Genomic DNA, 14446 nt, shown 5'->3' on the forward strand with positions numbered 1-14446 from the left:
GACACACCATCACAACACTTCCCTTATGTCCACTGATCTGCTGAGACAGATCAACTAGGCTCAGGCTGCTGTCAGAGCAATATAGCTCTGCAACATGCAGGTCCCAAGCTAGTATTTTCAGATAGTGCTGAATTGTGCAATATGGAAACACAAACCCCAAGCTTAGTTGTCTATGTAAACATTGCATTACACAGCACAGACACACACTTGAAGCCAACAGCATGGGCAGAAGTATGCTTTAGGGCTTACAGAGAAGGGATGAAGATAATGATTTCCTCACTTTAGGTGCTTTCACCTCTCAGGGCAGACTAAGAGCCAACATTGGGCTGAAAGCACATGTGGGCTTCACAGAGACCCTTCTCATAAAACCTCTTTGCAGAAAGTCACAGTATAAGGAATGGAGACAAAACAAGATTTTCACCTACTTTCTCTACCTCTCCCTTTCAGCGTCTCTGCTGCTGAAGAATAGATCAGAAAATATCATAAAACGTACTAATTAATGAAACTAAGGCTTCATAGACATTCTATTAGATGATCGCTTATGCATATGAAATGTGCAGATCATCTTTCAAGACATGTCACAAGTGACAGAAGAGGTAGACCAAGTTTATTTAATATAAGAAACATGGAGCATTCAGAATCCCAGGCCAGGTCAAACAATCTAGAACAGTTTTGTTCCAGGGAACTTCCCCACAATTTGTAATACTAACTCTTCAAGACTACATTGGAACCTAAAAAAGTCTTAATTTAAAAAATCTATTTCAGTTGGTTTGAATAGGAACGCTGTCATAGGGATGGGAAACTTGCCAGAAGACTGCAAAGCAAATAGTAATAATAATTACCAGTTGAATTTTGGATAATTGCTTAGCAGAATGCAACAATGATTACTGCTTATTTAAATGTTTTGCTCAACTGGGACAAAAAGTAAAGAACATATTAATTTAATTTGCCAATGACACAACCAGTGAAGAAGTGTCAAAAGACACAAAATAGCCAGAAAACATTAGAAAACAAACAGAAACATTTACTGGTTTAAAAAAAAAATCTAGAGAGATACACATCTGGAATATTAAATTGGAAAAAAAGCATTTGAATATTAAAAAGAGCTGGTGTATGCTCAGAGACAGCTGAAAAGGAAATATAATACTGGGGTGAAAAATAAACCCAAAGCAGATTAGACAAGAAGAATTTTCAGGGTACTACATTTAATTTCACAAACTGCCTTGACAGAATGGCATGAACTGAATTCAGGGAGAGACTAGCTGAAGATTCCATCACTGACCCACTTCTACAAATGATTACTGCAATGCATTTTAGCTCTATGTAATGCAGACGTTTTAACTTACAATGCCTTGTAGATATATCTCACCATCTCTAAAATGTAATCCTCCACTTATTTCTCCCCAGCTACAGAAATCCTTTGTCATGATACTCCAGAGTCATGAGTGCTTCCAGGCAGAGCTACATTGATAAATCATAAATAGCAACAGCTGTAACTGTAGCACGAAGGAACTATGACATGAGTAAAGTTAGAGATCAATCATTTCAGCCAAGGCTATTTCACTGCAGAATGAATTTCCAGAAAACACAGCTAACTTATCTTTAGGACATGCTGTGAGACCTCACTGATTCATAAAAGATTTCCTACAATAACATGGTATAAAAATCTGATTTAGTTTTAGTAACAAAAAGGAAAGGAAAAAAGATTCTGATATTTACTGTGATCATCACTGTATTGTTCTAAACATTTCACTTAGCAGAGATTGACTAAACTAAAAATTAAGATAGTCTAAAAGCTTACAAAGGTGGGAGTAAAAAAAAGGCAGAGTAATTTAATATAAAGAATAACATATGGAAGCATTAGAATGACACTAGCAAAGAAAGGGATTTTGTAACCTCAGGAAAGTAATCTTGTCAGCAAAAATGCATTACAATAGCATATTTCAAAACTGCGCTGGGAGAACAGTGGTCCATTTAGCTCTTTTCCATCTCCAAGTTACATGAATAACATAGATAAGACATTTCTTTAATTTTTGTAAGGAATCTAGCCCTCCTGGCAAACTGAAGTAGAATTAGTCATAGAGGCTTACCACTCTTCTCAATTCATGACATAGCTTGTGTGCTTGGTTGTGGTAAACCTCCCTTTCCACAAGCTCCAGAGACAGCTAGACTTCCAATTTCCTAATTCAAGTGTGCAGAAACAAAGAGGTAGCCATCACACCATGTGATGAATGGGAAAGAAACCTGGTCATTTTATAAGATTTTATTTCAATATGAACAGTAAATGTACCTTTTGTCTGAAGGGGAGGCAAGTGTCTGCAAAAAGGATTCTCAGGCAATACAGTCTAACATACTTTCTGCAACAGTTTTACATTTCAGTGCTAAATCTAAGGTATCAAACAACAGCTATTTTTGCTGGAAGCAGTTCTAAATTGGGAGGGGGGGGGGAGGTGCAAAGACAGAAAAAAGAGAAAAGCTGTTGAAAAGCACCAAAGAAAGCTGGGACTCTAGAAAAGAAATGCCAATGGTTCTGACTGAGCTTTCTGTTCACTTCTCAGTACATCAGGCCTGGAACAAGTTTCTCAGTGCAAAATTTCTCTAATTGGCTGGAAAGCATTTAAGGAAAATCTTTCTTTTTAATTAAAAACAGAGAACCAACAAGACATGAAAGCCATGGGGGCTGGGAGAGGCATATGTTGACCTTATGAGGCTTCACAGCAGAACTCTGCAGGGGCCGTTTAAACTGAGAAAGCACACAGTTTTAATTAAAGAGTCTTGAGGAACAGACAATTCAAAAGAGCAGGTCAGATAGATTCCAAGAGGTCAATTTAAGCACAAGCAGAGGAAAAACAAGACTTCTGGCCATTCTGCCTTCCTCTGGGAGAAATCTGTTGCTAACTGATCCTTATGCTTCAACAAACACAAGCTGTCCTCTAACCACCTCTGTGAGTGTTGTGTATCATTGGTACAAGTTAAAGGAGGACACAAAGGGTTATAGTGAATGGGGTAACAGACTCACTGCTGATCTCTCACTAGTGGAGTTCCATAGGGCTCCATCCTATGACCAGTTCTCAACATCTTCATAAACGACCTAGATGTGGGACTCAAAGGAATACTAAGTAAGTTTGTCAATGACACTAAACTGGGCAAATCCCTTTTCTCAAGGGCAGAAAGGCCCTGCAGAGAGACCCCAACAAATTAGAGGTCTGGGCATTCACCAACCATATGAAATTTAACAAGGGCAAGTGCTGGATTCTGCACCTGGGATGGGGTGGCCCTGGATGGACAGACTGGGGAACAAGAGGCTGGAGGGCAGTGCCACAGGAAAGGGACATAGGGGGCCTGGTTGACAGAAGGTGCCTTATGAGTCAGCAGTGCTCTGGCAGCCAGGAAGGCCAACCCTGTCCAGGGGAGCATCAGGCCCAGCAGCACCAGCCAGGCAAGGGAAGGGATTGTCCCACTTTGCTCTGCCCTGGGGCAGCCTCAGCTCGAGTGCTGGGGGCAGTTTTGGGTGGCATGATATAAGAAGGGCATTAAACTACTATAGATTGTTCAAAGAAGGGCTACAACGATGGTGAAGGGTCTGAAGGGAAAGTCATATGAGAAGGGGCTGAGATCACTTGCTCTGTTCAACCTGGAGAAGACACTGAGGGGAAACATCATTGTAGTCTCCAGCATCCTCACAAGGGGAAGGAGAGGGGCAAGCACTGATCTCCTCTCTCTTGTTACCAGGGAAAAGGCTTGAGGAAGACATGAAACTGAGTCAGAGGAGACTTAGGCTGGATATTAGGAAAAGGGTTCTTCACCCAGAGGGTGGTTGGGCACTGGAACAGGCTCCCCAGGGAAATAGTAACAGCAACAGTCTGACAGAAGCAAGAGGCTTCTGTTCAAGAAGCATCTGAAAAATGCTTTCAGGCACATGGTGTGATTCTTGGGGTTGTCCTGTGCAGTGCCAGGATCTGCATTCAGTGATCATGATGGGTCCCTTCCAACTCAGGATATTCTGTGATTCTATCACAAGAAATTCTGTGACATATTTTTCACCAAGAAATCTCAGTTTCTTGTTACTGGATCACATTCATCTGTTTCCTTCTAGTCCTGGTATCACATTCCCAATGCATGGAATCCCAGATATGCTTATGCATACTTGAAAATAGAAGTCTGCATCTTACTAAGCTTCTAAACCCACTGGAAAATCCTGTAAAATGGATCCAGCATATCACCAAAAAGAAATCCTCTTAAGAAAAAATAAACAAACAAACAATCCCCCCAACCAACAAATTTTTCTTTACTTTTTGAAGTGTAACCATCACATTTATTGAAGCTAGTAAATTTCCCTTACTATTCAGAGACAAAAATAAAAATAAATGTAGCCTCCAAACGAAAGGACTTTAAAAAGTCAAGGTAACCCCAATCCATCAAGTAACAGAGCTAACATGAAAGAAAAATAACATAAAATATGCTATATTTCTTCATGAAGAGCTATTTCCCAGTAATTCAAAAGGATAAGGAATTAAGTAGAAAAGTAACATCTACAGCAGTTTCCAAAGAGAAACAGTAATGTTAGTGCATTTCAGTTACTGTATACATGGCTCTGAACACACACAGATTGTTACATTTAAGCACTGCTTGTGTTCAGACAGATTTCTCTATTATTGGATATTTGAGAACTCATGGCTAGGTGCATCTGCTGGGGTGAATGACATGCACATTCCAAGTCCAGGCATGGTCAAGACTGACAGACAAAGCAGTAAATTTCCCTGCATCAAGGAGGAACAGCTACCAGCCAGATTAAGCAATCACTTAACTTATTTGTGCAATATTGTCTACTTTTCTAAAATCCTAATTACACACTCAGAAGTGAAAATATGGGGGTTTGTGAGTTTGTATAAGCTCACAAAATTGCATCATCTTACATCTTTAATATTTTCTCTTGCTTCCCTCCAGCCAGGGTACAAGCTTTGATGTAAGTTATTTATTGGGTGGACTTACATCCTCAGAGGGTTGGTATTTATGTCGTTTATCAGGGATACCCTCCACAGATGGAGAAAATTAAGAAAAAGCCACCACCCACTCCTAAAACATGAAATTCAAATCTGGAATGAAATGTAAAGTAACTGAGAGAAGGGGAAATAGCAGTAAACACTTCTATGATAAAGGAATAAATAAAACCAAGAACAACCTAGAAGACATGGAAGTTAGTGAATGTACTACTTCTGACAAAGGAAGACAAAAGATGCTTTCATAGTTCTTCACAGACATAAATCAATGACAAAGAATGGAGCAATCCCTGCTGAGAAACAAACCCAGAGAGAAAACTGGGGCAGATAAGAATCGTGCTGTAGAAAACAAAGGGTATATTTTCATCCCTTTCTGCACACAGAAATTCCATTGACATAAAGTGGCCATTTGATGAGTAACACTTCATACACCTCACACAGGGCATCGAATGCAGAAATTCTAGTTCAGGTCTCAAAAGCAACATTCCTATGTTAGCCCAAGCTATATTGCTACTAATTTCAGAAACAGCATAGTTGCATAGTATATAACCATAAGAAGAATTTCTTACCAGGACTCCATAACTAACTTATCTCCTTATGGTGGTTTGACTCTGACCAGGTGCCCGCCAAAGCTATTCTGTCACTCTCCCCCCCTTAAACTGGACAATCAAGAGAAAATATAATTAAATGCTCATGAAGCAAGAGTAGGACAGGAGAGATCACTGACCAGGTACTATCACAGGCAAAACAGATTCGACTTGGGGAAATGAAATTGAATTTATTACCAATGAAATCAGAGTAGGATAGTGAGAAATAAAACCAAATAAACTTTCCACTCAGCCCTCTCTTCTTTCTGGGCTCAACCTCACTCCTGATTTCTTTACTACATTCCCTCCCCAAAGTGACACAGGGAGACCAGGAAGTTTGTCACACATTGTCTCTGCCATTTCTATCTCCTTGCTCTCTTCCCCAGCTCCAATATGACATTCCACAGACACTCCTCCACAAACTTCTGCAGCATAATACCCTCCCAAGGGCTGCAGCTCATCACAAACAAAGAGTAGGTCCCTTTCATGGAGCACAGTCCTGCAGGAATGCACTGGACCAGCTTGAGTCCCCCACGGAGTGACAAGTCCTGCCAGCAAAGCTGCTGCAGCATGTGCTCCTCTCTCTGTGGTCCTCTCAGGAGTCTGCTTCAGCACAGGTTTCCCATGCAAACACAGCTAAGAAAAAACATCAAGGTCTACTCTATGCCTGAGTGTGGTAATGAGCATATTTCACCCACCACATTGCACAGGTTCAGCTTCTCAGTAAATGAGTTCAATTCTTAAGTGGCCATGAATGTTGAGTTCCTCACGCAGGTATAGTAAAAAAAAAATCCATAGCAAGTAAAACTGAAATAAAAAATACTGAGGTTCTAGTCTATAATTATGACTAGAGAACCATAGAAATTGGACTAAGTGGAAGAAAATATTGACAGTAATTTATCCAAAGTGATGCATTTCTGTCTCTGGTTAGTGTAAAAAGAAAATGTATGTAGATGTATAAATATACAGCTAAACATGTAATATTTACCCAGACTAAAAAGTGAAGCTAGTGGACTTAAAAGTTAGAAAAATACACACTGAACTCCTTTTAGGCCACAACCAGAGCTTAGCAACATCCAGCTGAGCTTTTGTTCCTGTGCTTATTACGCTTTCTCTTCAAAGTACCTTGGTAATTATACTTTCTTCTATGGCCTTTTCCACACTCACACAAAACTACTAAAAGCTAAAGAGAAAGGAGATACTATGAAACTAAAACTTATCCATTCTTTTCAACAAATCCAGGTGCCCTTCATCTGGCTGTGGTTGGTGCTGGATAAAAGAAGCCTGATGAAACCTTGCACTGAAAGTACTGCAGTGGATACTTTGCATCAGAGAGCTTCTTCTCAATTTTTCAATATGGTTTACCACAAACAGCTGCAGTTCTGCTGGATGACTTCTTCACTGTTATCTCTAACTTCCCCATAGAAATACATCTAGGAGTATACTTTTTTTTTCCCTGACTATGACCTGATTTCAAAACAGGTATGTCCTTACTGCATACTGTTAAATTAGTATTATATAATTTACTTCAAATCTTTAAAATATTATTCCTGAACTAAAGTAAATTATTTATAACATAACAAAGTACCTCTCAGTGAGAGGAAGGTGTTACAGATAGCATAGTCAGTTACTTCAGCAGCTTACTGCAGATTTTGCCATGTTTAACTGTGATTGCTTAATTGCCAAAGATCTAGATGGCACACAAAAGTCTTTATTCACGGTCTGGCAAATTCTGTTCATCAAAACCAGAAGTGTTGCAAAGCTTAGCCAGAAGGCAAGGTTTTATCTATATTTAAGAGATGGTTCTAGTCTTTCCTGCAAGAAGAAATGAGTCTGAATAGCCTGAAAGAAATGAGGATTACAGTTAAAAACCCCCACCAACATTCATATTTGTACAGCAACTTTCAGTGTATTTGCTTAAAATACCAAATTAAAAAGTAAAACAAAACATAATTTTAGTTGCATGTAGTTACAAGAGTTTATTTTGAACTCTAGCCAGTTCTGTAATACCTAATATACCAAGTGTAATATAAGAATAGCTAGGCATGATAGCACAGTGCTGAGCATTTATTTTGGCACTGGAGCTTTTTCCTTGTGGGTAGGGTTGGGGAAGAGGTCACACAGTTGTCAGTGGTCCCTCTTCCACAGCCATCAGGATTCTGCAGCATCACCTAGCTATGGCAGGACTATTCAGACACAGCTCAGGTGGCAGTGTTAGCTGCCCCACACCACTGAACCCAGCCTCCTGCAGGCTCCCAATGAAAGCACTCAGGAGCCCAGCTGGCTGAGAATCTCAGCATCCCCTTCCCTCATGCTCCACACCCAATATTCTAACCTTCTCTGGGTCCCAGCCACCAACCTCCAGCACATTTTTTTCCGATCTATCTCAATGCACAGGCCCACAATGTCCTCCCTCTGATCTATTGTTGCTTGACATGCTGTTCTGTTATAGAAGTAGCACTGGCAACAAGGTGCTTCTACACAGCTATATTCTGGGAGCCATTTTTAACCATTCCACAGGAAATGTGATGTTCTCTCCCCATTAATAATGTTAGGATATTAGAATGCAATGTGAAGGGTCAGTATGTGTAGTGCATGAATAGCCTGGCTAACGATTTTCATGTCAAGGTAACAGGACAGCAGCAGATGCTGGAATACTTGCCTCCATTTTTCCCCACAGTTCGGAAACACCTCCAGAAGGTCCGAAGAAAAGAGGCCCTGTTATGAGGGGTGGCTTGGACAAAGCTGAACTCACGGAACAAGATGTGTGTTCCTTGCCGCACGCTGTTAAAACTGTGGACAGAAAGTCAAAACAACAATGTTAGAAAGCTGAACCAACATGAATATTCTGGGAACAACTAGAACAGCAGCAAGAAAACCACTGGCCATTACATTTTGTGAAACCAAATCTCCAAAGTTTATACCCATCTGTTCTCTAGAGAGAAAACTATTTGCAAAAACCACACACTGAATTTTAATTATAGGAATTAGAGGTTTGTGAAAGTAAAATTGATTCTAAAGAATCCCAGCAAGAAGTGTCCAAGACCCACTTATTTAAAAACAATCCATTGGAAAATGGCTTGCCAAGAGTAACTGTTGTTTATTTGACCAGAAGATGCCCTTTCTTTTAGTACCTTTGAACTTCACTGCTGTTTACATTACAGTTTTCTTTAAAGCCACAAAAAAATCCTCTTTAAGAGAAGCTTCAAGGTATCATTTCTAGGTTACTGAAAATTGACTATTGGATAAAATTTACTGCAGTTGTGATGAAAAGCTGATTGACACACCACTAAACAACCATTTGCACTAATGCATTTTGAAAAACGTAGTTGGTCATTATGATGAATCTTCAATTCAACACTCATGTTTTTGTATTTTAGTATAAATTTCTAAAATATGAGTTGTAAGCACTTTAGGCTAACTTATTATAGCAAACATTTGTCTTACAAAGGTTTCTCTGAAGTGCAAGAGGTTCTCCTTTGGGCATGGTAAAGCTCAACATACAAGAACAAAAGAAATGCAAATACAAACATTATATACCAAAAGGTATAATGACAGGGTTGCCTCAAAGATAGATTTTGTGCATTTCACTTGGCATCATGCAAGTGGGACAAAGCTTTGAAACACTCCAGAGAGATCATTAAAACATTCACTTGGGACAGCAGCTTAACTCTCCCTCATAGATGAGAATTAATGAAAAGATACAAGTTTACTTTCATCACAGCAGATCCTCTCCAAAGGTAGCATCTCTGAAACAGACAAAATCTGGTGGTCAGTGTGAACCCTCTCAGTCTGCAATTTTAAATCACCTCTTTTAATATAAAGACTTTAAATCACTTTATCCTTCATAATACAGAAAAGGGTCTCACATTTGAAAGAGAATTATTCCACACAGACTTCAGCAAAATTTGAGTCATGTAACAACTGGGTGTGGGTGTGGTGTGTGTGTGGAGAGAAGCCATTCAGTTTTTACAAAAGGAATCACCATTTCTCATTTTTAATATCCTGGTTCTCAAACATATGTGAGCAAAGAGAATCTGTTGTCATGTGTTGAAAGGTAGTACAGAACATAGTTTCTAGCCCCCCTACCCAAAAGGAAATGTAAATAAAATAAGTACAATCGCCTTATGATTAAGAAACACTCATGACATTTGAATCCTGGAATCAGGAATATTCTTCCTGTAAATATCATGGACACATACAGTATTTCATATTTATGAAACCTTATTCATGCAAAGTAAAGCACAACCATTGTCTCAAGAGATTAAAGTAAATAAATAAATCATGTGCTGGATCCAAATACGCCAAAATTACATGACTATCATTGCAAGCAAAGAGTGTTCGTTACAAAGTGCTGTCACTCACTGCCTTAGAGTGAACAAGTTCAGAGTAAGGTAAAGTAACTTGCAAAAAGTCCCACAAGATGCCTGTGACAAAACTGGAAATGGAATTTCAGATCTTCTCATCCCAAACCACAGCCTGTATGACTTCTTTCATTTCTGATCTGCATTGTTTCACTGATGAAAGACTGATGGACAAAAGAAGCATACAGATGAAAAAGAAGAAAGTTGGTGTAACAGAAGAAGTCAGCTTTCAGAAAGAAAACACACACAAGGGAGACATTTTGGAAGAGAAAGAAAATGAAGGCACAATGACACAATGAAATGCACCAAATTATGCTGCTCAGAACATCTACAGAACATGCAAATTTTGGAAGCAGATTTTGGAAGCACAATTGTAATGGAAAGGTCCAGACATGAAGCCAACATACTATTAATTCACAGGAGACAGCCCCACTATATTGCTCCTTATTTCTAATAAGCAAAAACTCTAGTCACTCACTTTTTCAGCATGGGATAGCTTTAAACCTACCAGGCAGAAGGGTATGATATCATTTGTTGCTTACTCAGTTAAAAGAGTGGGTGGATATGCTGGAACATCAGCACACCTGGTCGTGCTGACAGCCAAGTGCCGCCAGCAAGTTGAGTAAAGGAGGATTTTGTTTAACTATACAATGGAAGGATTTTCCCCCAAAAGCTCAAGATTGCAAGCCTGGGAGTCAGAATTTTATCCCAGTTAAGATGCTACATTTCAGACACCCTATACTTACATTCCTTTTAAGTAGTAAAAGTTCAGCTCAAAGGAATCAGCCCATGATGGAGCTATCCAGCAAGCAGCCCAATGACAAATCTATTCTCAGATAGGGTCAAGATCACTACAAGGGACAGGAACACTATATATTTTGAATAAACTATATATGTTGCAATTCCTAGATCATGGGCAGATGGCCACTACCAAAATAACTTGGCCATCTTTTTTTTAACAGCTGCCCAGAGATGAAGATACCATTAATGTGGCAATCTTACAGGTAAACATTTCTAGAAGAAAGAAAAATTATGACGACCCAAAGTTGTTACATGTATTCCAACAGTAAGTAGGGCATATGACCCACACCTTACCTTGATTTTTATACATGCAAACAGATGTTTTTCCCAATATCTTTTGAATGCAGAAATGAAATAAGCTGCACTCAGAGGAATGGCTTAAGCAAGATATCAACAATAAAGGAGCAAATTTCACCATTAAGCTCAATCATTCTCAGCAAGTTGAACAGCTGCTGAGATTCTTCCCTTAGGATTGCTCAGTCTTCCCTCTATCTGTCCTCCTCTCAGTGAACAGCTCATACTGTTACCAAAGTTAAGTGGCCAGAACTTTTCAGCACATTTGAAGAATAAAGACTTAGGAAAAAAACAGGGTACTTCAACAAGTTATTACTTTGTCCTCAATCATTTAGAAATGGGTTTGGGAACCCAGAAGTAGGGAAAACAATTTTTCACTTCTCTGGTTAATTGCTCTTTTTCCTCTTTCAGGCATTTAAAGTGTAGCCATCTGCAAGAGATTCCTTCTAGAAGAAAGCTTTCAACAACTGTGCTAGTCTCCAAGCCTCCTATTGCAAACCTAATGATTGCTTCAGTCCTCTACCAGTAAATAGAGTAGGAAAATTAGAAGACTAACAACAGTTATTAATGATGTGATTTTATTTGTCTTGCTGAAACCAAGACTACAAATTGAATTCAATGTTCATTAGTTAACACCAGTTTACTGTGAGCACTCATATTTCACACAAGAATTGTTAGGCAACTGGATACTCTGTTAACAAAACAGCTTTTTCCATTCACTTGTGAGAAAATCCTGAAGAAAGACGAGAGAAGAATAAAGCAAGGTTCTCAGCTGATGGGGATATTTAAAGAAATTCTTACAGTAGGGGCTTCAGGATGCTTTCTCACTCCTTTCCTTTCCGTGCCCCAGAGCAGCCAAACCCCAGAACAGTCTCCTCCACCACCACTGCTGAGAGGGCTGCATCTGGCAGCACACCCAGGCTAATCTTATGGGATGGCACATACACGTGAACGGAAGAAAAAAGATTTGGGAGGAGACTGTGATAAAACAGCCACAGCTCTCAAAAATGGCTGTGCTGGGAATCCTAGCACTCAGGTGCCGCTTCTCTGAACAGAGCAGCTTTCATAAGGCTTTGTCTTCTTGTGTATTTACTTTTCGGCAACCTGCCAGAGTCCAGAAACTTTCAAGCACTCTTTTCAAACCTTTGGACTTCTAAATAGATTGTAAAAGTCCCAGGATACTATGGTAACATCTCAATTGAAACCCATTGCAGCAGTTAGCCTCTGCCTGCTGAACTCAGGCAAAGCCAAATACGCACAATGCAGAGTCCCAAGTCCTCGAGAAGGATAGAAGAGCTTGCCAGGACCCTGCTGTCCCCCTAGCAGGTACCACCTTTGGTTACCATGCAAAGAGCTGAACAAGTTCACAGGACCCCTCCTCTACCAAGTGGAAAACAAGGGATAATGACCATATTTCCTTAATTGACAGCATTACTGCTTGCACTTTCGATCAAGAGTATGATGAAGAAAAAATTTTGAAGGCTTCTTGAGCATAAACCACTTACACACTCCCCCACACACCCTTCTCTTGCCAGCTGCATAAGTGTCTAAGCCATTAAAACAGAGTTGAGTGTCTCAAGCAAAAATAAGTTAGCCTCAAATGCAAAGCTGCTGTCAGAGGCTATGTTTAGTCTGACTGAAAGGTCTGTAGAGAAAAGCAGTGCAGAGGATTTGATGTCAACATCATGGGCATCCCAGGATTTGTTTTTCTTGACACATGCCCTGGACTACTTCAATTTAGTCCCATTGACTGAATGCTCATTTGCAGAAGGAACACATCTTCCGGTTGAGCCCAACCTGAAAGGAGCCAGAGCTCCAAGACTGTTTCACTGTGTGAACTAAAGCACAGTAAGTAGGGATAACCAGGAGTATTAGGATTAAAGACTATGCTACAATGGGTAACAAATAACTAGCTCTAGCAATAGAAAATACTGAAATGCAAAAGACTTTACAAAACAGGAAATTTCTATTGTTAAATAACGCATCCACAACAAAAAAGCATCCCCAAATAACCAACTGCACTTAGCCTAAGGCTATGCTCTGAGATAGTAAAGTGAGGTTTACCTTGCCTAGAAGGAACCCTGAGAGGGAACACTTAAAGCTGGAGGCATAACTGGGTAAAAAAAAAAAAAATCACCGTCGTAGTGATTAGATTATTGCTGTATGAATGTACTTTAAGATCATTTTATTCTTCACCTCTTGGTTTAAGACTACTACAATATTTGCAATATTCAGATGAATCACTGGACTGCTTTTTTAGCTATCCCCCTTGGAAAGTAGAGTAGGACTATGAGCATTCCTCAATTCAAAGCCATTGTTTCAAGTGCTTTTTTAAATTCCACACATCTTAAAACTTGGGACACTGAGGTCAGCCTCAAGGAAACCACCATCTCCCTCTAACGAAATTAGCAGTGCTTTTTAGGCATTTCCTTGGAAATGTGTTAAGACAAAACAGATGCTGTAAGTTATTCCTGATGACTGGCTTTAAGGGAAATAATCGTTTTTTTTAACAACTAGGCAGATAGGAAATCATTAACATAAAAAAATTTTGGCAAGATTGGGTGATATAAGACTGCAAACACAGAGACTGGATCTTTTGAGATCCTTCCTGTCTCATGCACTCAAGATTACTTCAGCTGAAGGGTGTGGAAAGAGGGAAAGAAGTGACAAATTTTAATTATCTGTTTTCAGACTACTTGATATAGGATAGAAATCTCTGTATTCGTGGCAGACTTAATGCAGGTGGTACAAAGATTATCCCACGTACTGGGATGAAGGAAATGAACCACAGCACCTGTGACAAAGCTCAGAGTAGGCAGTGAACAAGCTTTCTTATGTTGCTTTGTAGCAAATCAAACCCTCTGAGACCAGTTTACAGATTCTGGAGAAGGAAAGGATTAAAGGAGTTGCTGCGCTTGCTTGTTATTACCCAGAAAGCCTTTATCTTTTTTTAGAGTCCCTCTCCCTTAATTTTTCATATGCTAGGTCAGTAATTTAACACCTCAAGCCTTGGAAATCCCAAGCTAAAATGACCACACTGTATTGAATTAGTAGCCCAGGATTAAAAAAAAAAATAAATTAAAAGGCAAATGGGGAGGGGTGGGGACGTGGGAATCTTTAAAAACAGAGGCCTTTTGATCAGAGCAGCATCCTGCAGTTTGCTGTAACTCAAGCTGACCATTCTTACATGGCAGGAATTAAGGACTCCCCCTGCCAGGCAGGGCCCTATTAAAACACAATAGCTGTTTGAAAAGGGTAAGCAAGCTGATATGGATATAATAGGCCACATATTGGGGCCCCTTTCTACGGTGAAATAAAGCTTCTTCTTAGAATTATGAGCTGGGAAGCCCAGCATTCAGGAAGACGGGAAAGGGCATACAATGAAAGACCATAAATAGCC

General features: G+C 39.7%; 1 protein-coding gene across 1 annotated transcript in view; it reads right to left on the reverse strand.

Annotated features, from left to right (window-relative positions):
* The window catches only part of CSTPP1 (centriolar satellite-associated tubulin polyglutamylase complex regulator 1), a 79348-nt gene that overhangs the window by 46299 nt on the left and 18603 nt on the right, over positions 1-14446 (reverse strand). The window contains exon 3 of the mRNA XM_058807319.1: positions 8250-8380. Coding sequence (XP_058663302.1) covers positions 8250-8380 — 131 coding nt within the window. The remainder of the gene's footprint in view (positions 1-8249; positions 8381-14446) is intronic.

Source organism: Ammospiza caudacuta, chromosome 6 (assembly GCF_027887145.1).
Source record: "Ammospiza caudacuta isolate bAmmCau1 chromosome 6, bAmmCau1.pri, whole genome shotgun sequence".
Lineage (NCBI taxonomy): Eukaryota > Metazoa > Chordata > Aves > Passeriformes > Passerellidae > Ammospiza > Ammospiza caudacuta.